General features: G+C 45.1%; 1 protein-coding gene across 1 annotated transcript in view; it reads left to right on the top strand.

Moving 5' to 3' along the window:
• EXOC2 (exocyst complex component 2) overlaps positions 1-27,928 on the top strand; it is a 122,152-nt gene that overhangs the window by 67,575 nt on the left and 26,649 nt on the right. The window contains 10 exon segments of the mRNA XM_005908027.3: positions 3,470-3,535; positions 3,708-3,865; positions 4,227-4,348; positions 5,755-5,816; positions 10,939-11,019; positions 11,257-11,316; positions 12,024-12,085; positions 13,564-13,630; positions 16,284-16,400; positions 22,453-22,594. Of these exon segments, the coding sequence (XP_005908089.2) occupies positions 3,470-3,535; positions 3,708-3,865; positions 4,227-4,348; positions 5,755-5,816; positions 10,939-11,019; positions 11,257-11,316; positions 12,024-12,085; positions 13,564-13,630; positions 16,284-16,400; positions 22,453-22,594 (937 nt within the window).

Raw genomic sequence — 27,928 nt, 5'->3', positions numbered from 1 at the left:
AGATGAAGTATTTAATTGCAGATGAAAAATAAATGAGCTCAGGAATAATATTAGCCCTGAAAAAAAGAAATCACTTGTAATTAGTTGTATGAGTGGATTTGCCTCTGGAGTTTCTACCTATTAATAGTCATAAACTTCTCTTAAAAGTTTATAGTAATATTAGTTAAGTGTAATTTACTCCACAGATTTGGGTGTGTTTTTAAATTAAGTTACCCTCTACTGGAAAGCTAGTAAGACCCCAGAGGACAGTGGGAGGAATGGAGGAGTTAGGAGAGGGAACTGTCACGTCATGAGTGGAAACCAGAGACTTAAATTAACGTTGGGAAGAATTCCAGGGTTTTTGGTATTTAATTTCATACAAGAAAGCTCTGAAATATTTAGTCGCAACTTACTTGAATTTCTTTTCTTGTTGTAAAACTGTTTTTGTTTTATTTAGAGTTCATCCGTTAAAAGATTTAGATGGAGTTTCCAACAGTTTAACAAATAGTTCTTCAGACTAGTCACGGCCATGAGAAGTAACATACGTGAATCAAAACAGTGCAGTCTGACCGTTGGTCTCACCACAAAGGAGTTTTGGTCTGTGTGTGCAGGAAAGAGTTAAGGGTTTTAGCTAGTGAAATGGTTAGTAGTAGGGTAAGATCTCACCTTTAGATACATTTTAAATGTAGTGTATTTTCAGGTGAAAACTTTTAAAGTATCCAGATTTTTAAATATTAGGAATCAGCATTTTAAAAAATTATGTAACTCATAGTAAGTATGTAAATTAAAATGTTCTTCCTGTTTCAAAATTTTCTTTTTAAAAGCAGGGCAAACTGCACATAATTCAGCATGTTGGAGATATTCAACTCTTTATCAAATAAAAACAATAAGTAACAAATTTTTTTAACAATTGGAAGAGGAAGGCCTTATAACTGGTTCCCCCACCCACTCACTCCACCTGCTCACTTCTTTACGTGATTGGAGACGCCCTCGGAGTCTAAATGGTTATTCTGTCCAGTCGGCGTCTTCATGCATGCACTAGCACCTGTTTGGTGGGCAAAACTATTGTGGAAAAGTTTAGCCTTAATTTTAGTATGATGTTTTTAACAGTTGATTTTTACTCTTTCCGTTGATTCAGAGCTATTTCACAGGACAAAGGACTTTGAAGTAATCTTCCCATTGGACAAGCATTTAGTGCTATGGCAGATATAAGAAAAACGCCATCTGGCAGTCAGGATACTTAGTTTTATATGGGCACAACCCTTCACGGAGACAAATTACGCCTTCTTTCAGAGTCCCTCGCCACCGCCACAGCGTGGTCAGGGCTCAGAAAAACAGCTGCTAGGATGTTGGCTCTGTTTTCAGCAGCATATATAGAGAGAGAATGGATTTGTTCCAAGGAACTGTCTCCCAGGACTGTGGAGTTAATAGCCCCGAGGTCCGCAGTTGGCGTGCTGGAGACCCTGTGGTTCCCAGCTGCAGGCCAGCAGGCTCCAGACCCAGAAAGCCACTCTTTCGCTGTTCTGCTCAGGCCTTCTGCAGACACCAAGAAGGCAATCTGAAATTCAGGTTTGGAAAGCAGATCTTTCTGCGAGGAAAGATTTGGGCTGGAAATGTGAATTTGGAGCTGTGATCTTGTGACTTATAATGAGAAGTATGTACTTGATCTTCACTTCTGATATTGTGACTTCCTAAGTCACAGTGCAGGCATGTTAGTGAGTGTCTCATCTCCCCGCTGAGGCCAGGCTCGTTGTCCAGAGGACCAGCCGTGGGTTTAGAGGGTAGGAACTTTCAGTGCCACCCCAGAGAGAAGGGCTGGAGGCTGCGTTCAGTCGCCAGGGGTCTCGTCAGGTGCGTCTGCATGATGAAGCCTCAGTAGGAGCCCCGGGGACGGGGACACCTCGCCCTGGGCCTCTTGTCCTTCCAGATGGTCACTCCACCATGAGCTCCTCTGGTCACATCTCACCACAGCTCTGCATCACTTCAGTTGCTTCTCAAGTGTCTTAAAAATAAAGGGAGAAAAGCATCAGTTTCTGTAAATCCTGGTGTACAAAGAATTTTGAGTGTTGTTGGCCAAGAGACTTAGGAATTCGCTTGTTGAATTATTATCGTGATTTTTCATTCTTTCAAAAAAGCATCACTACAAAGAAAAAAACATTAAAAGTTGCACAAGAAGTGTGAGTTACTGCCAGAGAGGGGTGTGTGTCTGTGTGTGCCTGCCTTGTCCGTCAGGGTGTCTGACTCTTGGTGAAAACACCAGCATCCTTATCCTTGTCTTCCTCCTTCAGGTCAAAAGTGTTGATCATGTAGATGACTCTCCACAGTTTCTCTAGCTTATACCTAAAAAAATGACATTCCCTGAAGTATTTTAAAATTACCTTGGTGTCAGTATCACAGTCATTTATAATGCAGTTATTCCTAACTTAAAGTTCTCCACCTAAATACACCAGTGTTTTACCTTTTAAGGTTATGGTGGTGAGTTTTTTTATGTCATTTCATGATGACTTGTTCCTTCGGAAAGTGTCCTAAGTTTGTCCTGCTAGGACATTCTATAGAATAATATTTGGTTGTAAGAAAATTTGATAATAAAAAGTTAACTGAAATCCAGTTGAACAGATTTCTCTCTTAATCAGTGTAAAGTGGTCTTCTACACATTGCTCTAAGGAGAAAGAGAAATCAGAGGAAAACATGACTCTGCAGTCAGTTCTAGAATACATTCCCTCCAAACTGGACTAAAATCCCTGGAAGAAGAGTGCTGATGCGTAATTTTTAAAAAATAAAATACCACCATTCACTCTTAACTCTTACAGTCTCGAATACTGTTGGGGGGAGTGTGGGGACAGGGTTTCCCAAGTGGTGCATTCGTAAAGAACCCGCCTGCCAATGCAGGAGATACCAGAGACGCAAGTTCAACCCCTGGGTCAGGAAGATCCCCTGGAGGAGGGCATGGCAACCCACTCCAATGTTCTTGCCTGGAGGATCCCATGGACAGAGGAGCCTGGTGGGCTACAGTCCATGGGGTCACAAAGAGTCGGACACGACTGAGCACACACACACACTGAGGGAGGCGGGCGGTGGACCCCCCCAGAGCTGCTCCCGCTCTCGTCTCTACACCCACTCCCGGGAAGTGGTGCTGGAGCAGCATTGTGGGCTGCATGCCTGTAGGTTTAACCGTAGAAAGTTGTAGACGAGAACGGCATGTGACATTCACCTACAGAAAGGATAGCTTCAGCTTCATACTTAGGTTTATTTATGGGAATTGTACTTAAAGCTTTTAGAAGATAAATAGCTTCTTGTTGGAATAATGAGGGTTTTCTAATTAGTCATCCCTTAATCAGAGACTTAGACTACTACTTATACGTTCCTTTTAATCACGTTATAACCATATTTCATGCTCTCTTTACATACAACAGCTAAGCATGTCTTATTTTTATGAATTATTTCTAGAGACAACTAATAGGTTTTTTGTTTTTTTATTTTCATTTTTCAGACTGCTGAGAAGTCAGGCCACATTGAGAGATCAAAGAATGTAAGGCAAAGACAAAATGATTTTAAGGTAAGTTAAGGATAAGTATGTAGACTCTTTCTTGGGGTAGGGCGTTCTCAAACAAAGTGACTGGAAGGCCTGATATACATTCAAGACATTCGTCTTGTGCAGGCTGACTCCCCCACTTGATTCAGTCAAGTTTGATGCTTTAATGCAGTTCTGCTTGTTCGTTAACATGTAGAAAATGATCCAGGAAGTCATGCAGTGTCTGGTGAAGCTGGTCCGTGGGGCCCTACTCCCACTCGGCGCGGCAGAGGGCGGCGGGCGACAGCTCGGAGGCTGGGAAGGGAAGGCTGAGCTCTCTGGACCGTGGCTGGCTCACGTCATCCAGACCCTCAGGTAAACGTGGGTGCATTCTCCAGAGAAGGGGCAAACATTTTTGTCTTTTTAGGGGAAAAAAAGACACACTCAGCAAAGAGTTTTGCTCTGTCTTTTGTGTCCGCTGTTTGCTGTGTGTCATCTAATAACTCAGCTCCTAAGCCTTCCTGATGCTTGGGTCTGATGAGAGTGTCACCTCTGTCACTGTTTAACCAGTGTTACTGTGGCGTTACAATCCCTGTCATGGATTGTACAATCCTGTTTTCAGCATACAGTGGTAGCCTGTCAGTGCCGCCGTGGAGCGTGGTGGGACGCCAGAACGATGCTAGGGTCCACTCCAGGCCCCTGTGCTCACCTTCGTCTCACTGTGTTTGTTCCACAGGCTGACGTATGAGTCGCTGGCCGCCCTTGAGATCCCTAACGACTTGCTGCAGACCATCCAGGACCTCGTCCTGGATCTCCGCGTGCGCTGTGTGCTGGTCACACTGCAACACACAGCCGAAGGTCTGCGGAGAACCTGATGACGTTGGTTCAACAACATTATCCACACACGCCTCTCTGTCCAGTGTCCAAATCCTCAAAAACAAGAAAGATGCTCTTATAGAAATCTGAATATTTCAGATTATCTGTCGCTGTTCAGTGTAGTTTTTGTTTTTTTTTTCTTTCAAATCCTGTTTACTTTGAGATGCCGGGCCATGCAGAAATTAAATGGATACTCTTGAAAAACACTTAAGGATATAAGACCATCCTTATGGAAAATGTCAAATGGAAAAAGTAGACTATAAAATGTGTATAAAGTATGAACTTAATTTGGAAAATATACATGTATATTTAAAATTTTTGATTTAGAAACATCAGCATTAAGTCAGAAGAAAGACTTAAGTTTCTCTTAGCAGCAGAAGCTACACGCGATGCTCATTTTCTTAATACTTTTAGAGTTTTCAGGGTTTTTGCATATAGTCATAGACAAGAAAGATTATCTTTACGGAGCAGCCTTTTGGGTGTGACGTGTTTCAGAAACAGTTGAGAATGTTGTTAGGAACGGCGCAGGCCGCTAGTGTCTTCCTTGGGACTTTGTCGTAGGCCGGCCATGTCTGCGTAAAACTGGCTCCTGCCCCTGGTGAGGAGCTGCGCCCTTAAGTGTGCCCAGATCTGTTCCTCCTGCCATGGGCATCGTGCTGTTGTTGTAGGGAGTCTGCAGGACAGGGAGTCCACACTGGTTATTAGAAAATTGTGTCATAGGCTGGCTGGTCTGCCCCTGGCGCAGCTGACAGGCCGAGCCCAGGTCTGTTCCTCCCGCCGTGGGCATCGCGCTTTTGTTGTTGGGAACGTGCAGGACAGAAAGAGTCCACACTGGTTATTAGAAATCTCGGGGGAAATGCCTTGTGTCTTATACTGTACCTGTTGAATATTATCAGGAGTGCTGAGTAAGTGTGAAGTTGTCAGTGAACCTGGCCTGACATTCTTCATATTGGGCTGCATAGTAGACAGTATTATTTACATTAATGTTTTATTAGAAAAATCCACTGAGTAACACACATTTAAATCCTTGAGTCATCCAGAGTTAGGTGTGTGTTAGTCATTCAGTCGTGTCCGATTCTTCGTGACCCCATGGGCTGTAGCCCACCAGGCTCCTCTGACTATGGAATTTTCCAGGCATGAACGCTAGAGTAGGTAGCCATTTCCTTCTCCAGGGGATCCTTCCCAACTCAGGGATTGAACCCAGTTCTCCTGCATTGGCAGAGGAAGTCTTTACTGTCTGAGCCAAGGAAGCCTATCCCTGTTTTCACTAATTTTTTGCGAACTTATATAAAAAAATTAAAAACCATAACCTTTATGGATTTTTATGTCTCTGAAGTTGAGTGAAATAACCATAGTAAGATGTGCTTGTGTACTTGTGTTCACTGCAGACATAAAGAGATTGGCTGAAAAGGAAGATTGGGTTGTCGACAGCGAAGGCCTGACGTCTCTAGTAAGTTTAAATTCCTCTAGACATTAGTGTCTGTTACATTCAGAATAAGTGATTTATTATGATGATAATGAGTGAGTGCACTGCTGCAACCCTAAAAATTTTCTGGAAATGGAAAAGCAAACTTCTTAAAGTTTTCCTTCTCATAGTCATTTTTGGTTAACACTAACCACATATGCTTAAAAATTAGTAAAACAGTGGACCACCTTTAGAGTGATCATTCTTCATCCTGTAACTCCTGTTTGTTTGTGTTAACATTTTTTAATGTAATTCTAAGCTTCCCAACAACTTGAATTTTTCAGAACAGCAGGATAGAAAAAAACAAAATGTTGTTGCTATACCCTAAGGCAAAACAGAGGACAATGAGAATTTCTCCAGATACACACAGAGTTGGGGGGGCCGTTAAAACATAGTCTCCACTCTAGCACTGTCATCTTTTCAGAGGGGACTTGGAGGTTTTTCAGAGTCCCCTTGAAATGAAGGTCAGGGTTCGTGAGTTGTGTGTCTTCAAGTCTGTCTCATGGATCCCACAACAGCCCTATAGGTGGGTTTTCAGTTCAGTTCAGTCGCTCAGTTGTGTCCCACTCTTTGTGACCCCATGAATTGCAGCACGCCAGGCCTCCCTGTCCATCATCGACTCCCGGAGTTCACTCCAACTCATGTCCATCATGTCGGTGATGCCATCCAGCCAGCTCATCTCTGTCATCCCCTTCTCCTCCTGCCCCCAGTCCCTCCCAGCATCAGGGTCTTTTCCAATGAGCCAACTCTTCGCGTGAGGTGGCCAAAGTATTGGAGTTTCAGCTTTAGCATCAGTCCTTCCAATGAACACCCAGGACTGATCTGCTTTAGGATGGACTGGTTGGATCTCCTTGCAGTCCAAGGGACTCTCAAGAGTCTTCTCCAACACCACGGTTCAAAAGCATCAATTCTTTGGTGGTCAGCTTTCTTCACAGTCCAACTCTCTCATCCATATATGACCACTGGAAAAACCTTAGCCTAGACTAGACGGACCTTTGTTGGCAAAGTAATGTCTCTGCTTTTGCTTTTGAATATGCTATCTAGGTTGGTCATAACTTTCCTTCCAAGGAGTAAGTGTCTTTTAATTTCATGGCTGCAGTCACCATCTGCAGTGAATTTTGGAGCCCCGAAAAATAAAGTCTGACACTGCTTCCACTGTTTCCCCATCTATTTCCCATGAAGTGATGGGACCAGATGCCATGATCTTAGTTTTCTGAATGTTGAGCTTTAAGCCAACTTTTTCACTCTCCTCTTTCACTTTCATCAAGAGGCTCTTTAGCTCCTCTTCACTTTCTGCCACAAGGATGGTGTTATCTGCATATCTGCGGTTGTTGATATTTCTCCCAGCAGTCTTGATTCCAGCTTGTGCTTCTTCCAGCCCAGCGTTTCTCAGGTGGGTTTTAGGCAAGGTTAAACATGCAGTGGCTTAAACAAGGGGGCATGTCCTTTTTCTCTCGCACTGAAGAGGTTGGGACTGGTGTGGCAGCTGCAGCATGCAGTGCAGGCAGGGTCCAGGGCTCCTCTGACCTCTGCTTTGTGATCCTTAGTGTGGCTTCTTTCTCAGGATACCTCATGGTCACAGGATGGCAACTGCAATTCCAGCCATCACATTAGGCCTTATTCCTGTCCACAGGGAAGTCCAGCGTTTTCCCAGGAGCCACAACTGACAGCTCTGTTTACATCTAATTGGCCGGAATTTATCCACATGCCCACCACTATCTGCAACAGATGTTGGGGAAAAAATCCAGTTTTTCAGCCGAGCACACTGCTTGTCCAGTCGCTTGTCTTGCCTCAGGGGACAGGGGCACTAGAATAAAGTGGTCTGCCTCGCCCGCACTCACAGGGTGGTGGGCTGCACTTGTTGAGGGGCAGCCGTCCCCTGTAACGCTTCTTCACGCCCTTGAATTTTTGTGTGTGCTTGTCCACAGTCTTTCTCTGACAGTTGAGGAATTTTTGACAAGCTGAAATTCTTTCCTTCTTTTCAAAATTCTCTTTTAAGTTAATACAAAGATATGCAAGTGTGTGTGTGGAATACCACACGCTTCTGAATTTTTGTAAATTAAATCAGGCTGAAATTAGGAAATTTATTTTTAATAACTCTGTTACAATTATATTTTAAAGGATTTAAAAAAATTTTTGTTTTATTTGGTTTATTTTTCATATATTTGTGTTTAAATACAAACTCTCCTATAACTAAATATTTAGAAGGAGGAGGTATGGAACCACCGTGTACCGTTCAAACTGCATGCAGCCACTTGGCACATAGCTTCAGACTCCGCAACTCAAAAGAAAAATAACTCAACTTTTTATGTTGCCTACATGTTGAAATAATACTTTGATATATTGCATGTTATAAATTAAAATTTCTTTCACTTTCCATATTGTGGTTCCTGGAAGCTAAAATATTTCACCCACAGCGTGTGTCTGGCTGGCCGCTGTGCTTGTGTCGGGCATGGTGAGGAGGCGGCGCTGCATGGCTTCAGCATCTGACCTGGCTCTCCTTGCTGTCTCAGTATGGTGCATCTTCCGAAGCTACTTAACCTCTCTGCCTCTAGTTAAAGAAGCAGCAGAACGTTTGTTCACTGTATTGTTGGTTAGAATTAAACAAGATGCTATAGAAAAAAGCTGTAACCCACAAAGCTTTACACATATACAGAGGATTTTAATTTAATTTATTACCACTGTAATAAAAGTACCCTGCATTTACATGAAGCCTTACTGTTATCAAAGCTCCTCCTATACTCCTGTCCTTCCTAGTTATCACAGCGAGCCTGGTTGGCAGGCCACAGACACATCACTGGACCAGCCCCTCTGAATACCTGCCTGGAATGACACAAGCCAGGGCAGAGCAGATAGTGCCGGCCTGACCCTGGGTCCTGGTTCCGGTTTCAGATCATCTTGTACAAAGAAAAAGATGTATGTTCATTTTGAGAAAACACAGCATCTGCTTTCAGGGATTTATGTTCATTTAAAAAGAGAAAAGTCTGACAGAAATCAAACAAGTTAGTCATAAAATAGGTATTGGCCTCAGGCCCTTCTGCCGGTCAGTGTCCCTCGTACACACGTGTAGTGAGTGTGGTGGGTGCACATCTGGGTCCACAGTGTGTGCAGAGTTGGCCACGTCTGAGGTTGTTTGTAGACAACGAATCCCCTGGAAGGTCCTCTGAGATGGTGACTGTAGAGACTTGTTTCTAGTCGAGTTAAACTATAATGTGGTAAGAAACTGTAACCGTAAAATCGCTGATTTCATGTCTCATGACACACAAGCCAGAGATCTAAACCACTCATGGTGATTTGGCGCCAGCCAGCATGTCTCATGACCGTTGTTGAAGAAGCGTGCTCACCCCATCAGCCTGCCGGAGCTGGGCGGCTATCAGCCCAGGGCCCAGACTTCCCGGGACAAAAGATGAAACCAGGCTCGGGGCCACATACAGGGTCCAGTCCTGAGTGTTGACCTGTAGTACATCTGGAGTTCTCAGGTTTGAACAGAGAGTCAGTTGTTTCAAAGGCTGTTACACACAGGACTTTGTTGTCTTAGCATTTTGTAGTACTGATCCCATTTTTTGACATGAGGCTGTTTTGCTTTCCCTGTGAGTCCTTATCGAGTTAAGAAAATGCACACAAGCTTTGCCCCATGCCTGTGCCTGAAACACTTGCTGGAGAGCATCCTGTTTTCTACAAGTGCTGAAAATGTTTTCTGCCTTCTTTCAGTTTGGATAATTCTGAGAATTTTCTTCTTTCAGAATAACTGGAATGATACCATGACAACTTACAATGTGCTAACTCGGGTGATTCCCTGAGACAATGCAGAGGCGGTGCCTTTTCTTTCTTTTCAGAAAAAAAGAAGTAGCAGCCGTGTAGACTCACCTGATCCCGTGCCTTCTGGCCCTGAGGCTCTCTGCTCACTTTCTGACCCTAACCCTGACCCTAGTGCAGGAAAGCAGCATTGAACTGCCCGCCGTTGAAATTTGGGGTTGAGCTCCCAGTGTTATTGTGGTAACATCTTAGATCTTCCTGCCTTCTGGGGCAGGTAGGCGGGTTCATCAAGGCTGATCTAAGAGGCTTTTCACTCTTTAAATACTTGGTGTGGGTGGCATTCCATTCTGTATCCACCCCCAACCTTCTGTTTTCACTTGGACTTTGGCATGTTCTCTCTGGTGCCCTCTGGTGGCTCCAAAGTGCAGTATTAAAATGACATCAAGTTGAGGTACCCTTAGCTTTTCTTAGGCTTGGATTCCTTCTTGTGAGAGAGCATGAACTTGTGTTTCTTTGGTTTGTATACGATGTCTCCTTTTTCTGTTCAGTTTCCCCCCACGTTGTTAATAACCCAAGCATGTGTGGAGGAGAGTTCTGCCTGCAGGTGCTGCATGGGGCTGTCCACACAGGCTCTGCTGCCTCCCATGGCCCACCCCCCTCTGTCCATGCCCCTGTCCCTCAGGCCTCGCTGTCCCAGGGGCTTCTCCTGCCGCCACAGATCCCTTCATTTATCTTCCTCTGAGGGCCCCGTCCTTCTCTCCATTGCATCTACTGTTTTATTTCTGTGCCTTTTTTTTGTAAAAAGTGACAGTTTTGATTCCACTCCAGAATGTACAAGTAACAGGAATGCGTGCTGCTGTCCCCTGAAGTGGACTCGCACAGAGGGAACCCGTAGGAGCAGCTGGGGCTTGTTCAGACTCATCTCAAAGGAGATATTTTCAAGTTTTATTTTCTGACTTGATGGACACAGAAGGTGACTGTAGAGACGGTACTGAATGGCAGGTGCCAGCCCTCCTCCTGTCATGGTTGCCGGCGCCTTATGTTGATGGGTCCAGAGATGAGCAAGGCCTGGGGCTCACGCTTCTCCCAGAATGTGTCACGGCTGTGCTTCATTCTGGCCCCTGCCCTCTTCCAGAAGAGAAGGTTGGAGAAGAGTTCTTGCTTTACCTGACTTGTGTTCTAGTTGAGTTAGACGTCCTCTCCACTGCTGGGAGTCACTGTCTGTCAACACCCGGTGCAGACTGCGCTGGCCCAGGTGGCCGGGACACCGCATGTGGCCCTGTCCTCTCTGCGCACCTGGAAGCTGGGTGTCGGGGCCACGTGCCCAGGCCTGTCTGCTCTGTCTCCGCAGCCCTGCCGGTTTGAGCGCTGCGTGGTGCTGTCCCTGCAGTCGTTGCGTGGTGTCCTGGAGTGCAAGCCCGGAGAGGCCAGCGTGAGTGTCGGGGGGCAGCTCCTGGGCAGGGGGCGCCCAGGATACGGGTTTGGGTCATTGCGGCACCAGAACTGCCGCCCTGTCACTCGGCTTGAGGCCGGCTCTCTGTCTGCGTCCCCTTTCAGAATCGGGTTACCCACCCTGGATGCCCTTGTCCATATGTTCACTGTTTACATCAAGCTCCATGAACAAAAGGTTTTTTTAGCTAAGTACAAAAATTCTCATTCCTCCTTACAGGTCTTCCAGCACCCTAAAACCCAGGAGGAGGTTTGCCAACTGAGCATCAATATCATGCAGGTACTTTGTAGAAGCAGTGGAGACTTGAGACAGTGCAGACCGTTGGTCTCCCTCCTGTTTATAATCAGTGTAGAGCAGATGCTGACAATTGTATGTGTCCTTTTGCATTTTGTGTGAGTCCATAATAGTTTATGGTAGGTAAGTTCAAGGCAAGAATAGTTGCAGCTTGCTTAGCAGTACCTCCCCCAGTAACTCATTGTTATTATGCTGCCTGTTCTGTGTTCTCGTGGGACTTTGTACATGTATATTTGTATATGTATGTGTATATGTCTGTGTATATATATATATGTTTCTGCTGGAGCACAGATTAAATGACAGTGATGTACATTTTATCTAGAGCCCCAAGTTCCTTGGGGCCAGTGCTTTGTGGGCACATACACACAGTTGAACACATGAGTGAGAGGAAGGAAATAAAATATATTCAAGAACTTAACAGTGGGATCAAAACATAGGTGCTGTAAGTTTTTTTTAATCACTTAGCATTATATATGGGGACATGTACTCCCAGTGCTTATGTTCTTAAATGTGCATGTGTAGATACGCCCTGTATATGGGGTGCAGTTTATCCCTAACAAGGCATATATACATATATACCACTCGCAAGGTATACACTGTATTTCTGGTTATTTATGGAAAATTATCTTTGCTGTCCAGACAGATGAGCATCTGAGGGTTCCTGTCACTGAAATGTCGCATTTTTGACTTAGGTTTTTATATACTGTCTGGAACAGTTGAGCAGCAAGCCTGATGCCGATGTAGACGCTGCACAGTAAGTAGAGCTGCGACCAGCCTCGCTGGAGTCCGTGCGGACTGAAAGCACAGCCTCCCGTTCCGTGCCTGGTCTTGTGTCCCGAGACTCACAATACGAGAGCGCGTGCTCGTGTGAATCCCATGTTTCTGTATTTGGCCTCTATTCTTTCCACAGTTTCTTCATCTTCTGAACTTGTCTCAGCTTTACTAGAGGCACTTTGAGCAAACTGAGTACGTGGTTAGCTCCCTAACTGTCCAGAGGAGCAGGGTTTGTAATAATAGAGGGAAAATGCACAGCTCCTCGTCGTTGGCAGCCATGTGGTTCTGTGTTGGGCGTAGTCCCAGCTGCTGTTAGAGGCCCGCAGTGTGGGTGGGGTGATGTCCCGGCCGGCTTAGTTACCTGAGCCCAGAGCGCACACCTAAGTCCTGACATTTCCAGATCCGAGAGATCGTTCTGTCATCGTACTGCTCCCTGGGGTTGTTGAAACTTCGTCTTTCTGAATATTTGGCACATGGGACTTACTGTACCTGAGGTTTCTGCTTGCACACAAATAATACTGAAATAAATGCCTCTTAATTAAAGCTGTAATCTAACTGACAGCTGGAGATTTTCTCATATTTGTCTGGTTTTTGCCTCTCACTGTATAAGACATTTATTCCTCTGAAGCCTAATAAATATCCAGTTCTGGTTTGTCTTTGATTTTTTATGTTTAGCACATTCATTTACCAGGAATTTATATTGTTAGCAGTTTCCTGATATTTTTGATTAAATAAGTCTTGTTTTGTTACGATTTCTGTTCCACACGTCATTGAATTGTAGTAGTGAAGGTATTTCTGAACTTTTTCTGCTCTATTTACTCAGATGTTTCCTATCGGTTTATATTGTTTTAATTATCATTATTTTAACTTCTTTCAGATTGCTATCCTTTTATTGCTTTTTCTATTTTAAAATATTGATATCTTTTTCATCTTCCATATGAATTCTAAAATCAGTTGGTCAGATTTAAAGAAAGAGATCCTGCTGAGGTGTTACTTGTCACCTGCCGTGTCTTGTAAATTTACTGGTAGCTCTTTGGTGTCTCCTCCCCTGCATTTCTGTGTATCTGGTCACTTGTGGGTTAGTAACTAATTTCCTAACTCAGCTCTCCTGTTAGTCATTTACTGTGAACATGAGCTTGAACGAATTCCCTTTAGATTGTGATGGGCAAAAACATTTCAATTATGAGAGTCTATACCTAGAAATTAAATTATTGGGAAGACCCCACAAACACATTTTATATGGCCCATGTTAACAGATAGTTCACAGTTTCTACTTTGAGCTGTTAGGTATTAAATATTAAAAAGCAGAAAGTTATATGATTTTTGACCAAAAGATTTTAAAGTCAAATTTACATAGGTTTTATGGAATTTTTTACTGAGGTATAATTGACATTATATTAATGTTTTTAATTTTAGTGCTTTAACTATAACTGTTCTCTTCCTTACTTCTCTATTCAGTCTCTCCGTTGATGTTTCTTCTCCTGATTTGTTTGGAAGTATCCATGAAGACTTCAGTCTGACTTCAGTAAGTGAGATTGTAAAGAGATGATAAATAGAAAGTGAAGCATGTCATTGGACGCTGCACAATGGCTGCGCATAGCTCAGCCTGAAAGTCCTTTGTTGCTGCGTTATTGCTGTGGTCTAGTGGGCTGTTGGCCCCCGGGAGAGAAGTCCAGGTACAGATTTGTAGATCAGCAGTGTGAGGCCTGGGATGGGATGAGGGTATGAGGGACAATCCTAGTGGCTGGAGAGGAGACCACATATATAGAAATCCTATTGGGGTTCAGGATTCAAGGGGAGGCCTGAAGAGAGAGCCTGGGAGCTCCAGAGAAGGAAACATCAGAGAGGAAGAAATCCAGATGGAAAAGCAGACTGCTGGAGTGCCTGCGGGTCAGACGGAAGCCAGGGCTCGTGGGGGTGTGTGGACGGCTGTGGGGCACTGCCTACGCTGGGTCAGGGGTGAGTGGAGGCCGTCTGTTGAGTTCAGACGATGCTTCCACTGTGAACATGAAGAGAAGGCTGGAGAAGCACATGCCGAGACAGTGTCCTTCTCTGTGGAGAGGAAGGCTGCCCCTTTCCTGGTCGGTGGGACAGGCCCTGTTGGCACACGACAGTCTTCCCAGCACGGAGGCGGCTGCCGCGTGCTCGGCATCTTCCTTCTCGGGCTGACACCGCCCGCTGGGCCTGGTTCTCCTCAGAGCCTGGACCCTACCTCGAACCACGCCTTAGCCTCCATCTGCCTGCTCTCAGCCAGAAGCCTGAGTGAGTCACACTGTCTCCTGTCCCCCTCTCCTGAGATTGTCCCAGATTTGGTGCCAAGCTCAGTCCCTGTGCTTTTCTCCACTAGATGATACTGCATTAGATTTGGCCCTGGGGATTCAGGTCTTTGTAGGGTCTTGTTCTGGTTCTCCGCGAGGGCAGCGTGGGAAGAAAGGGGGCTCATCCCTGGTCCTCTTCTGGCTGCCGTTCACTGACTGAAGGGCTTCAGGCACCATAGAGAGTGGCCTGATGCCTGCATCACAGAGATGCTGCGGAGGGCCAGGACGGTGCCTGAGGCCGTGGAGTCCTCGGTCTGCAGATCCTGCCGTGGATGGGCCACAAAAGAGGGCAGAGGATACGCGGCAGGCTGGAGCAGGCCACTGGCAGGCGGGGCAGGGGGAGGGTGCTTGGCGGCCAGCTCCCCAGGGAAGGCGAGTAAGGATGGACTGTGGGCCTGGGAGACCAGCGGAGATCAGATTGGCTGCAGAGGAGTCACGTGACTGCGTCCCAAGTGCCTTACAAGGGCCATATGGTAGCAGCAGGGGGCGCAGGCAGGGGTCCAGCGTCCCCCAGCCTCGCCTGTCACACCCGGTCTCACGGTGCCCATCTCACGAGGTTTGAAGGTGGAGCATGGAGTAGGGTAGATTACAGCCCATTTTCCTTATTTTAGCCTCCACTTCTCATCCATAGAGTCATCCAGGCCGTTTCATTGCTTTAAAAGCACCGTAATAATTCTGGGCCTTTTAATTATATTTTTTGATGACCACAAAAGACAGGTAGATCACACTGTGCCAGAACTAAATAATAAAATTTTAAATAAAGACCTAGCAATGTACACACTGTGAAGACACTGAATGGGATTCTTGGGTGATGTGGGCCCAGCCAGGGTGGCCCTGTGGTCTGCACACCTGCCTTTCTGTCACTGACCTCAGTCACTGATAAGTGCACCACAGCGAGCCCAAGACGGGCGGGAGTGTCTCCTGGGGAGGATCTCTGCCCTCGAGTTCAGTCAGGATCTAAACCGAGGCCTCAGATTAGTCACACTTGTTCTGGAGAAACCCTCCCCTGAGGAGATGGGACAGAGCTGTTCCTAGAACTTTCCTTACAAGCCAGTTCTTCTGAACTCTACGAAGAGGACTGATTCGTCAGCCTGGGGGTCTGGTCACTTTGATGTGAAATCACCATGAGCAGCCAGAAGCCTGGGGGTGTAGCATGGCCCTCTCCGTGCCTGACTGGGCGGGCGCCCGGCTCTGTCCCCTCGCTCCCCCCAAGAGGGAGACTCTCCATGAGGAGGGCTGCAACAGCCTCGTGACTGAGGGAGCCATTACAGTTTTCTTCCAAGTTACGAAAAATTTAGAAGTTATTTTCCAAGAGTTTAACCGTTTTTTGGCACTTATTTTTAATACTCATTTTTATAGCTATTTTGGGTGCAAAACATGTAGAATAAACAGCAAAGTAGAACCCCTTTCCTAAGAACTGCTGCTGCTGCTAAGTCGCTTCAGTCGTGTCCGACTCTGTGTGACCCCAGAGACGGCAGCCCACCAGGCTCCCCCACCCCTGGGATTCTCCAGGCTAGAGCACTGGAGTGGGCTGCCGTTTCCTCCTCCACCTAAGAGCAGCATCTGACCCCACCTCACTGGTTACCTGTGCTCCGTCCGTCTGCTTTCCATACAGCTGTTAGAGTTCCAAAGGAATTTGAGTTAAACATGATTTGACTCTTCAGTGTATTAGGTGGTTAGTTAGTAGAATTACAGATTTGTATTATGTTTCTCTGTTACTGGAAAGAAGGAACCAAGATAAAGTGCTGAATATTGATATGAAACATGAAGAAATTGTAATTAGCAAGTGGGAAATGTTATCTGTTAGACTTTCAATTTGTTACTAGAAATGTAATTTTTAAAATTTTGTTTTGGTTTTAGGAACAGCGACTTTTGATAGTCCTAAGTAATTGCTGCTACCTAGAACGTCACACCTTCCTAAACATAGCAGAACATTTTGAAAAACACAACTTCCAGGGAATAGAAAAAATAACACAGGTCAGTGGTCTTCACACCCGCTTAGTTTCAGCTGTTTTCCCGGTGCCGCCCCCTGCTCCTCCCACCCCGCTCGCCCCGCCCCTGCTCCTCCCACCCCGCTCGCCCCGCCCCCTGCTCCTCCACCCTCACTTCCCGGTCCCATCTCCTCACAGCTCACCTGGAGTTAATGCTCTTCTCTTTCTCTGGAGCAAAGTCCTTGCAGGGGTAGAGCTGGCATATTACCCACCCAGGCTTCCCAAAAGTGAGGGAAGGAAAGGAGAGAAAGGCTTCCAGAGGCATCTCAGATGCGGCTCCTTTCAGGTTAGAGCTGTCACCAGCCAACATCAAGCCCCAAGCCTGCACAGTCTCCTCTCCTTCCTCTCTCCTGCTCCGGGGACCACAGCAGAGCTTCTGCGTGCCTGCCGAAGTATTTGCACGGGTGCGGTGCAGACACACACACGTGTGCACACACATGCACGCAGGCACAGCTCTAGGTTGCTTTGTCTTTGCTGAAAAACACACCCCTTCCCCTCTCCAGTCCTGCATGTGGAGAATTGGACAAAAATGAGTCCTGCATAAATAAATAATTGGAGTGTTTTTTTTTTTTTTTAATGATGTTGCACTTTGGTGTTTATATTTTTCAAGTAATCAGAAAAGAAAAAGATGAAGTAATCTTGTTATTATTAAAGGTTGCTTGGTTCCTGGGCAAAGGTTTATCAGATTTCTAAGTAAAGCAAGCTAGAACCACTTTTTTTTTAATGTCAGTGCAGTTCTCTTAGTGCAAAGAATAAGATAGTGATCTTGTTAATCTTACAATCAAAAAGTGCTCTGGATAGATTGCATACTTTTTACAAATGATGGTTCCAGTTCATGAACTTGATTGGGATTTTTTTTAAAGATTGAAAATGTCAGAGTGGGTGGCTATGTCTTGTTTTCCTGCCTTTTCGTAAAGATTAATCATCCTGATGAGAAATGTTGTGACTTAAGGGCCAAATGTCGAGTTTATTTCCAGAAATTTTTGGTTGAGAATTGCAAGGTGTTCTCTTGCAGTAAAAAGTTAGTATTTGTAGAAAGTGGGCATTTTGTTTTTATGCAGTAATAATAATGACACTAACATTAGTATTGGAGAAGTCTTTTATTATTTTAAAAATATATGAAATGATTAGGAATTGCATATAAAAGCAGGGAAAGATTTCAGATCAGTCGCTCAGTCGTGTTTGACTCTTTGCAACCCCATGGACTGCAGCACACCAGGCCTCCCTGTCCATCACCAACTCTTGGAGTTTACTCAAACTCATGTCCATTGAGTCGGTGATGGCATCCAACCAACTCATCCTCTGTCGTCCCCTTCTCCCCCCACCTTCAATCTTTCCCAGCATCAGGGTCTTTTCAAATGCATCAGTATTTGAAAAGAGTATTGGAGTTTCAGCTTCAACATGAGTCCTTCCAATGAACACCCAGAACTGATCTCCTTTAGGATGGACTGGTTGGATCTCCTTGCAGTCCAAGGGACTTTCAAGAGTCTTTTCCAACACCACAGTTCAAAAGCATTAATTCTTCGGTGCTCAGCTTTCTTTATAGTCCAACTCTCTCATCCATACATGACTACTGGAAAAACCATAGCCTTGACTAGATGGACCTTTGTTGGCAAAGTAATGTCTCTGGTTTTTAATATGCTGTCTAGGTTGGTCATAACTTTCCTTCCAAGGAGTAAGCATCTTTTAATTTCATGGCTGCAGTCAACATCTGCAGTGATTTTGGAGCCCCCCAGAATAGTGTCAGCCACTGTTTCCCCATCTATTTGCCATGAAGTGATGGGACCAGATGCCATGATCTTAGTTTTCTGAATGTTGAACTTTAAGCCAGCTTTCCTCTTTGACCTTCATCAAGAGGCTCTTTAGTTCTTCACTTTCTGCCATAAGGGTGGTGTCATCTGCATATCTGAGGTTATTGATATTTCTCCCAGCAATCTTGATTTCAGCTTGTGCTTCCTCCAGCCCAGCGTTTCTCATGATGTACTCTGCATATAAGTTAAATAAGCAGGGTGACAATATACAGCCTTGACGTACTCAGTTCTAACTGTTGCTTCCTGACCTGCATACAGGTTTCTCAAGAGGCAGGTCAGTTGGTCTAGTATTCCCATCTCTTTCAGAATTTTCCACAGTTTATTGTGATCCACACAGTCAAAGGCTTTGGCATAGTCAATAAAGCAGAAATAAACGTTTTTCTGGAACTCTCTTGCTTTTTTCGATGATCCAGCGGATGTTGGCAATTTGATCTCTGTTTCCTCTGCCTTTTCTAAAACCAGCTTGAACATCTGGAAGTTCACGGTTCACGTATTGCTGAAGCCTGGCTTGGAGAATTTTGAGCCTTTCTTATACTTAGGGATTTTCTGTTAGAGTCAGCCCGTGTCAGTAAGAAGCAGAATGAGACTGACCGTGTCCTTCCACGTCTTTGTCCAGGCTCTTGTGTTCTGAAACCAAGGTGATTTGAGGATCTGGGGGGTGCTATTTGTGGCACTCAGAATTTGGAATTGAATATTTTGAAAGCTTTCAACTAAGCATTAAAGGAATAGACAGTAAACTAGATTTATAGTCTCTGTGCTGTTTCTGTTTTTTATGAGTGAATTCCTTAATTTCATGATGACAATGAAGTAAAATATATTTCTTGCATTAAGGTAAAACTGCCAGCTGCCCCTGTTTTTCATGGTTCCCTTCTCAGGTAACATAACTCTGGAGGCCCAGATCCCAAAGCAGTCTGGGGCATTCAGATCCCCTGAACACTGGTCACCCATGCTCTGCTCTGCTGTCAGAGGGAAGGCTGCCTCAGAGCTGCTGCTGGGCGTCTTCACCCCTTGGACCCCACCTCTCACAGGTCTCCCCCGAGCTGTGCTCGGGGACTTGGCCAAAGTTTCTCCAGGCATAGTTCCTTCTGTATTCTGTTTCACGAAGAGCTTCACTGGTCTTTTCAGTCCCCTTTATCTTGCTCTTCATCTGCAAGAGTAGAATTAATTTTTACATAAATAATCATGCTTGTTAGGAGTTTATTAAAATTTAATTATCATTCATCCTTTGGGGCTTGCTTCCCTGGTGGCTCAGACAGTAAAGAATCTGCCTGAAATGCAGGGGATACAGGCTGGATACCTGGATTGGGAAGATCCTCTGAAGAAGGGAATGGCAACCTTCTCCAGTATTCTTGCCTGAAGAATCCCATGGACAGAAGAGCCTGGTGAACCACAGTCCATGGGCTTGCAGAGTCGGACACGACCGAGCGACTCACTCACTTTTTCACTTTTCATCCTTTAAAACTAGAATGATTTTTTTACACAGTTTTGTTTGATGAAAATAGCTCTCTGAAGTAATTAAGGAAAGTATTATTAACTCTGTTTTTCATGCAGAAAGATGCTCAGAGAAAGGGAGGTTAGCACAGCAGGCCTCCAGTTCACTTTTTCTCAGGCTAAGTCCAGAGTGCCTGTTGGTCTGGCATCATACATGCCCTAAAGTAAAGGACAAAATTGTTTTTTGTTTTTTTTTTTAATGACAAAATTGTTTCTATGAGAAGACACCAGAGGAATAGGATCTGACGCCGGTTGGTTAAATGTATATCATTTTGAACTTTATAAAGCAGCATTAAATAATAAACATGAAACTTGTCAGCATTTCCAAATCCTCTTTCTCTGCGAGACACTTGGTCCGAATGAGCCCCGTTGGAGGCCTTTGTTGGGCTGTGCTGTGGAGCCCTGCGCGCCTGTGCATTTCCACTTGCGATGCCAGCGCCTCCCAGTCTCAAGTGTTGGAAACGTTTTTTTATTGTGCATTTTCTTTTTCTTATTATAAAAATAAGACCTCTGGACTTCCCTGGTGGTCCAGTTGTTAAGAACCCACCTGCCAGTGCAGGGACCCAGGTTCAGTCCCTGGTCTGGAACATTCCACATGCCGCAGGGCAGCTAAGCTCATGCCCCGGGGCTGCTGAGACTCTGGAGCCCATGCTGTGCAACACGAGGAGCTGCAGTGAGAAGCCCTCGCAGCACAACCAGAAACGGCCCCCCAACAGCAGAAAGCCAGCACAGCCAAAGCAAACGTTCTTTTTTTTTTTTTTTTTAAATAAGACTTAATCATTTTTTAAAAGGAGAAATACTAAGAAATGTAAAAAAGGTTTTTTTTAATCACCTGTAATCCAGCAAAGATAAACACTGTCTTATTTTAGAATATATAGTAATTAGTATCTTACATAGACCTGTGTCTGTGTATGTCATTAAAATATGAAACAATTTTCTGAATTTAGTTTATAATGAATATAGCTCTTTCTCTTGGCTGTTCTGTTGGGAGCACTTCTCCATTTTTATAAATGTGAGTTTCATGGCTTTATAGTATTTGTTACTGTTGGATGTGCCATTGTATAATTCTTGTTTTCCCTTTTTCCTGCTGGGAACCTTCAGGTGGTTTTTGTGGCTGTCACTGAGAGGGAACGCTGGCCGCGTCACCCTCCTCCCTTCCTCACAGTAAATTCCTGGAAGTGAACTGCCGCTGCAGAGGCTCCCTCCCGGCAGACTCTGCCTGCCGGGCTGCTGTTCAGAAGCTGCGCCCTTGCGTTTGGCCATCACTGCCAATTAGTTCTCGTTTGATAGGAAACATCCTCTTGTGGTGTTTTCTTTTGCATGTCTTTCCCTGCTTAGCAGGTTAACACTTTCTCATATGCTCATTGGCTAGAACAGTCTCTTTAAAGGGGCTCAGAGGCTGCAGGCCAGTCTCTGAGCCCTTTGAGAAGGGAAAACCAGAGCTGTATGGTTAATAAACTTTGGCTTATAATTTTATTAGTAGCTGTAATTACATAAACCCAAGGAATGACCTTTACATATATAAAAAGCTGGTGTACTCTGTGCCAGTCTTTTTAAAAGAATGATCTAATTTGCAGTTTGGATAGTTGCAGATTTTTGATCTACCCAAGAATGTTATAATAGCCATTAAAGTCTGGCATTAAATTATTTTTTTTAAAGTCGAATGCCTAGAGAGAAATGGATAGGATGGGGCCCCCACCCCCAACCTCTTCTATCTCCTGAGACATTCACAGGCCAAGGAGGGAAGGCTCTCTTTTCTAGACATGTATACTCATTTTTATGTATTTATTGCTTATTTGGCCGGGCCACATCTCAGTTGCGGCATGTGGAGTCTTTTAGTTTGGCATTCAATTCTTGAGTGATGTTTTCTGTGATGCCTGTAAATCTCTTTTCAGTATTTCAGCGTGGAGATAGAGAAAGGACAGGTTTTGTTTTTTTTTTAAGTCCAGGGAAGCTCCTTTACAGCAAACAGTTTTAAAGATTTTTGAGTCACTTGAACCATAGGCAATATATTTTACATATTTGATTATTTTTAGCATAATTGTATATAATTTTTTTTTGCTGTATTTATTCTAGTTAAAATTTTGTTGTTTTTTTAAAATACAACTGTCAAAGGTTACCCTCCATTTACAGTTACTACAAAACAGTGGCCCTGCTCCTCGTCTTAGAGTCTTGCACAGTCCATCCTTGAGCCTCTTGAGCCTGTCTTACCCAGCAGTCTGCACCCCTGCCCACCACTCCCCATAGTGGTTCTGATTATAGTTCAGTGAGTTTATTTCTATAGCGCTGGCTCAATTAAAAGTGCTCTTTCTGTCATCTTTGAAATGAAAATAACAGGGCTTTCTTTATGTTATTTTTTTCTTTCTCAGAAGTTTAATTTTTACTAATTATTCTTACCAAAAAAGGTTTTTAAATAGTAAACTAGAAAATTTAAGTTGGAAACATTAAAATAAAACCATGATTTTATGTTTCTGTAACTGTTTTGAGTGAGCTTCAGAGCGCAGTGTAGACAGTGGGGAAGCAGGGCGCCTGCCATGCTAGAGTGCTCTTTATTACCAGCGGCGAAGCAAAAGTCATGCCTTTTTGTGGGAAAGCCGGTAAGTACTGTTCAAACCTACTCAGCGTTTACTTACATTGTTTCACTGTTTTCTTCACCTGCGAGTAGACGCCGTGCGTGTTCCACTTGTGCGTGTGAGCGGGCGTGGCCTCACTGGGGTGCTCTCACTGTGCTCACAGGTGAGCATGGCCTCACTCAAAGATCTGGACCAGAGGCTGTTTGAAAGCTACATTGAGCTGAAGGCAGACCCCATCGTGGGCTCCTTGGAACCTGGCATTTACGCTGGCTACTTCGACTGGAGGGACTGCCTGCCCCCAACAGGTGGGTGGTTTCAGTTTACTGGTCTCCAGGTCCATGCATCCTGAGACGTGAATATAGATTTGCTTTTCTTGATACGTGCTTAAGATGCTTTTCTTTTTGTTCCCATTTTTTCCATATTTACTAAAGGATTGACTTGATTTTTAAATCTTTATTAACTTAAACCCACTTTTTGATAGTTTGGAGTTTAGGAGACTTTAAATTATTAGTGCTTAAAATGGCTTAGAGCTAATCTTAAATTCCAGAGGATAATTAATTACACCTCAGAGTATGTGATCATCTCAGTAACACACACTTGCTTCCTGGGGTGCTTCTTGCTTGCATAGAAGCAGTAGACTGAGTGAAGTTTTCTGCAGTCAGAAAACTGCAGAAAATTTACTTAAGACGTTTGATCGCTTCTACGTAAGACCCAGTTACAGTTGCCGAAGATATGAAAGATTCAAGGAGAAGGTATGGGAGTAAGAGCATCATAATTTAGCAGAGAAAATTCAACTGCGGGAAGATGGCAGACAGTTCCAGTATTATCATTGTGACGCCAAATAAATGTCACTTAGATCACTTGGTAATGTGTGTTTTAGAAATAACTTGCTCATTGAAAGAAATACATTTTTGATTGATAGACACTTGTTTCTTTGTTTGAAGTACCATGGAATACATAAAGCCAGGCCACCTGCTAACGTGTTGGTGTCGCCTGGTGTGAAAATGGTTCTGTTCTTATTAGACATCAGGTCTTTGGGGCGTGTGTGGCTGTACCCGCGACCTGCTGGAAAGTTGTGTTACCTTTATTCGTTCAACAGCGTGTTGTGATATCCTGTCGTTATTGTTGTGTGATGCTTTTATTAGATGGTGATAGCATCATTTATTCTTCAAACATGTTTTGTTTTTATTGTTACCGTTCATACTGTTGTTCAGTTGCTCAGTCGTGTCACTCTTTGCAGCCCCATGGACTGCAGCACGCCAGGCCTCCCCATCCCTCACTATCTTCTAGAGTTTACTCAGACTCACGTCCATCGGGTCGGTGATGCCCTCCAACCATCTCATCCTCTGTCGCCCTCTTCTCCTCCTGCCCTCAGTCTTTCCCAACATCAGGGTCTTTTCCAGTGAGTCAGCCCTTCACACCAGGTGGCCAGAGTATTGGAGCTTCAGCTTCAGTGTCAGTCCTTCCAATGAACATTCAGGGTTGATGTCCTTTGGGATTGACTTGTTTGATCTCCTTGCCATCCAAGGGACTCTCAAGAGTCTTCTCCAGCACCACAATTTGAAATCATCAAGTTGTTCATATTAGGGGTAATGATGCAATGATGCCGGAAGTATAAGCTAAGAATCAGAATCATTAAATTAGTAATGTTTATGTGATTGTAGCTATTTAATTCCTGAAGTCACCATCTATCATTATAGACGTTTGAGCCTTCTGCCTAAAGCAGATCATAGTTGATCTTTCTCCCCTAAGGGCATTCATTACCTTCCTCAATGCTCCTTCCTATAATACCTTCCTAAAGGTCCCAAATGTTGAAATTCCTAAAGTCACCTAGCTCAAGAGTTTTGAAAAAGATTGCAGATCGAAAGTTCCAGAGGCTATTCACAGATGACCTTGAGACCAGTGATCCACCCTGGGAATTAGGTTTGTTCATACATGCATTCTTTTCTGTGTCCCGACTGGATGACAGCTCACATCCCAAATACATCCTTTTACAGTATGTCAGATCCTGTCAGAAACTTGCTTAAAATTTTTGTAGTGTCTTACAGTAAAATCTGCAACGTGGTTAGTACTGACCCTACACTCTACCCCATGGCCTCGCCAGCTGCCCATAGCACACAGGGAAGACTTCCCACATTCTCCCTGCAGGGTCTTCCCGTTGCCCGTATGGTCAGGAGTCCTTTGTCCTCAGGCGTCTGCTTAAGTGTCAAGACTCCAGCCATCCACTCTGCACGTGTGATACGGCCAGTGGAAGGTGGGCGTGGTGCTTTAGATGGAACCTATGGGAATTATGCGTGTTTTATGTGCAAGATAATTATCTACGAGGGAGTATCCTGTCCATTGGTTCCAGCACTGCCCTTTACGTTGGTGGAGCTTCTTACAGCCCAGTCTGTGAGCTCAGGGGTAGTGGTCAGTTACCCAGGGCAGTTGATGACATGCACCTTCAGTGTAAGCTGAGTTCCTGACTTCGTATGAGCAAACCTAACTCCCTGGGTGGATCACTGGTCTCAAGGTTGTCTGTCAACAGCCTCTGGAGCTTTCGATCTGCAGTCTTTTTCAAAACCCTTGGGCTAGGTAACTTTGGAAATTTCAACATTTGGGAGCTTTAGGAAGGTAATATAGCGCATATGCCACATTTCGTGTTGCATCCCAGTCGCGATTCCGGCAGGGAAATGGGTGAAACTAGGTGAGGAGTGACAGTCAAGATCCTTGTCAGCTCAGGTGACATGTGCCACTGTGCAGGTTTATTGGGACTTTGCAAATTCACAAACAAAATTTGGACCCTGCTGTACCAAATGCTTGTAACAGCAGTTAACCAATCCCTGGTTCACAAATAAAAGAGTTGTTGTCCAGCAGGCCCTGCACACGTGCACACTCATGCACATGCTAGGTGTTTTACTCCTCACAGTTTCAGTCATTTGTGTGCCTGTAATGCATGTGCCTTGTGTACACTTACCTCTTAATACTTACTCATTTCAGTTCAGTTGCTCACTCATGTCTGACTCTTTGCAACCCCATGAACCGCAGCACGCCAGGCCTCCCTGTCCATCACCAACTCCCGGAGTTCACCCGAACTCATGTCCATCGAGTTGGTGATAACCATCCAACCATCTCATCCTCTGTCGTCCCCTTCTCCTCCTGCCCTCAATCTCTCCCAGCATCAGGGTCTTTTCAAATGAGTCAGCCCTTTGCATCAGGTGGCCAAAGTATTGGAGTTTCTGCTTTAGCATCAGTTCTTCCAATGAATACCCAGGACAGATCTCCTCTAGGATGGACTGGTTGGATCTCCTTGCAGTCCAAGGGACTCTCAAGAGTCTTCTCCAACACCACAATTCTAAAGCATCAATTCTGCGCTCAGCTTTCTTTATAGTCCAACTCTCACATCCATACATGACTACTGGAAAAAACCATAGCCTTGACTAGATGGACCTTCATTGGCAAAGTAATGTCTTTGCTTTTTAATATGCTGTCTAGGTTGGTCATAACTTTCCTTCTGAGGAGTAAGCATCTTTTAATTTCATGGCTGCAGTCACCATCTGCAGTGATTTTGGAGCCCCAAAAAATAAAGTCAGCCACTGTTTCCCCATCTATTTGCCATAAAGTGATGGGACTGGATGCCATGATCTTAGTTTTCTGAATGTTGAGCTTTAAGCCAATTTATTACAGTTTTCTAAATTTCAGCTGTCTTAAGACAAATCCTGGTTCCCTCTGGAGGATGGGGGAAGGTTGGCCAGGACCTCAGGCTCTGAACCCCCTGAGCTCCTGTCGCTCTGACTGCTCACAGCCCCACACATTCTACTTAACAGCTCAGCGTGAACTAGCTGTCTGGGCGGTGCCTCGGAGATTCCACCTGAGGCCCGCGTCCTCTCGTGTCTCTCACATCTCCAGCCATCCTGGGATCCATGGCCGTGCTGGCCTTGGTGCTCTGCGGAGTGCTTCCAGGCTGGTCCTGCTCCTGGGAGAGACGCCCCCCATGCCCTGCTGCCCTTCCCCTGTGGTGAGCGGGCCCCAGCCTCCTTCCCCTGCGGCCCCTGCACTGGGAGTGGCCCTGGACACCAGCTTCCCTGGGGTTGCCAGTCCCTGTTCAGACTCCGAGATTTCATCCACTCGAGCAAGCTGACTGTTGCCTCCAGCATCCACTCTGTGGCCTGACCTCCCTCCTCCAGGGACAGATGTCTCCCCCAGACTTTCCTGCACCCTCCTCACCCCTTGGGTCAGCTGCCAGGGTGCTGTTCCTCCTCAGGCCCTAGTTCTGCCCCCACCGTGCCCAGTTCCTGCAGGGCGCCCCGTGTCACCTCAGGGCCACACCGTCTTCCTGTCCCCAGCCCCTCGTTGGCAAAGCCCATCTGTCACCCCCTGCTTCAACCCTTCAGGCCTCCCCTCTCCCCAGGCTGAGACCTTCGCTCATGGGCACTGGTCCTGCTCGTCCTGCTCCTGGCTCCTCCCATGCCACCTCCAGGCAGCCAGGGCCTCTCCTGGTTCCCAGGGTCCACCTCCCCACCAAGCTCCAGTTGTGCAGTGGGAATTCATAGTTCACAGTCTGAGCGAACATGGGTCATGCCTCAGTTTATCTTTCCGTATTTGTTCTGTGGTTCGGCAGTGATTTTTCTCAGTTGCTTTTCGATAGGAAAGTAAATTGTGTGATGTTCTCATTTCCATTAATCTTCTTGTTCACTTTTTAATAAATAGTGCACAGTGGATATTGGTATTTGTTTAATTGAGGTGAGCGTTTTAGCACTTGTGCCCTATGGAAGCTACGTGCAGTCCCTCAGTCATCAGTAATTGCATTTGATTTAAACACGAGTGTCAGGGATACCTGACGTGAGAGCATTTCTGTGTGGCATCTCTGTGCACAATATAACGTGCTGTTCAGGGACAGTTGAGGTGCATCTTGCTTAGTCCTTGTGAGGACTCAAGAGGGCGAGGGCAGGGTAGGGGGGTGCATCACCAGGCTCTTCGGGTCTTCCCTGCTGCCAGGTGTGGACTGACTCAGTGTCCAGGTCTGGGGTCCTTCTCTGCCCCTCACATCTTCCCAGCCCACACTGTGAGTGATGATGGATGCAAAGTGATGTCATAGTTACCAGGGAGGTTTTTGTACAAACTGAGGTGCTGCTGGCCGTGTGGCATGGAGGCTCTGGTGCTTTCTTTCAGGCAAGCATCCTCTCCTTGGCATATGCACACAGCACTGTACCACCCGCCATTCACGTGCCATTCCTCTGGTGCCAAAACCTCTTAGAAACAAACACCCACTTTTACAGACTTTTCTAAGCTATATCTAGTTCTGTTCTCAGTGTAGTTTTGACTGGATGCCCAGCTGAACCTCAGTCTCTCATAGTCATAGAGCGACTTTTCGTTTCTTTAAAGTTGACTGAAGTTTTGAGACCAAGCTGAGCAGCCACAATAGTTTGACTTAGTCCTCCAGAAGAATTTCAGTTACCTTAGTATTATCTTTAGAATTTTCATGTCCAATTTCATTTTTCATTTCAGAGCTGAATTTTGCAAATCATATAGGTACCTGTGTATTGCTGTAGTTTCTGACACTGTAGTAATTTTTTTTAAAAATCCAGTTGATCACCTCTTTAATTTAATATATATCAGGAAAGATCGTTCTGGTTAGTTCTGAGTCACTTAACTGACTG

Source organism: Bos mutus, chromosome 23, assembly GCF_027580195.1.
Source record: "Bos mutus isolate GX-2022 chromosome 23, NWIPB_WYAK_1.1, whole genome shotgun sequence".
NCBI lineage: Eukaryota > Metazoa > Chordata > Mammalia > Artiodactyla > Bovidae > Bos > Bos mutus.
This window is presented reverse-complemented; position numbering and strand designations above follow the sequence as displayed.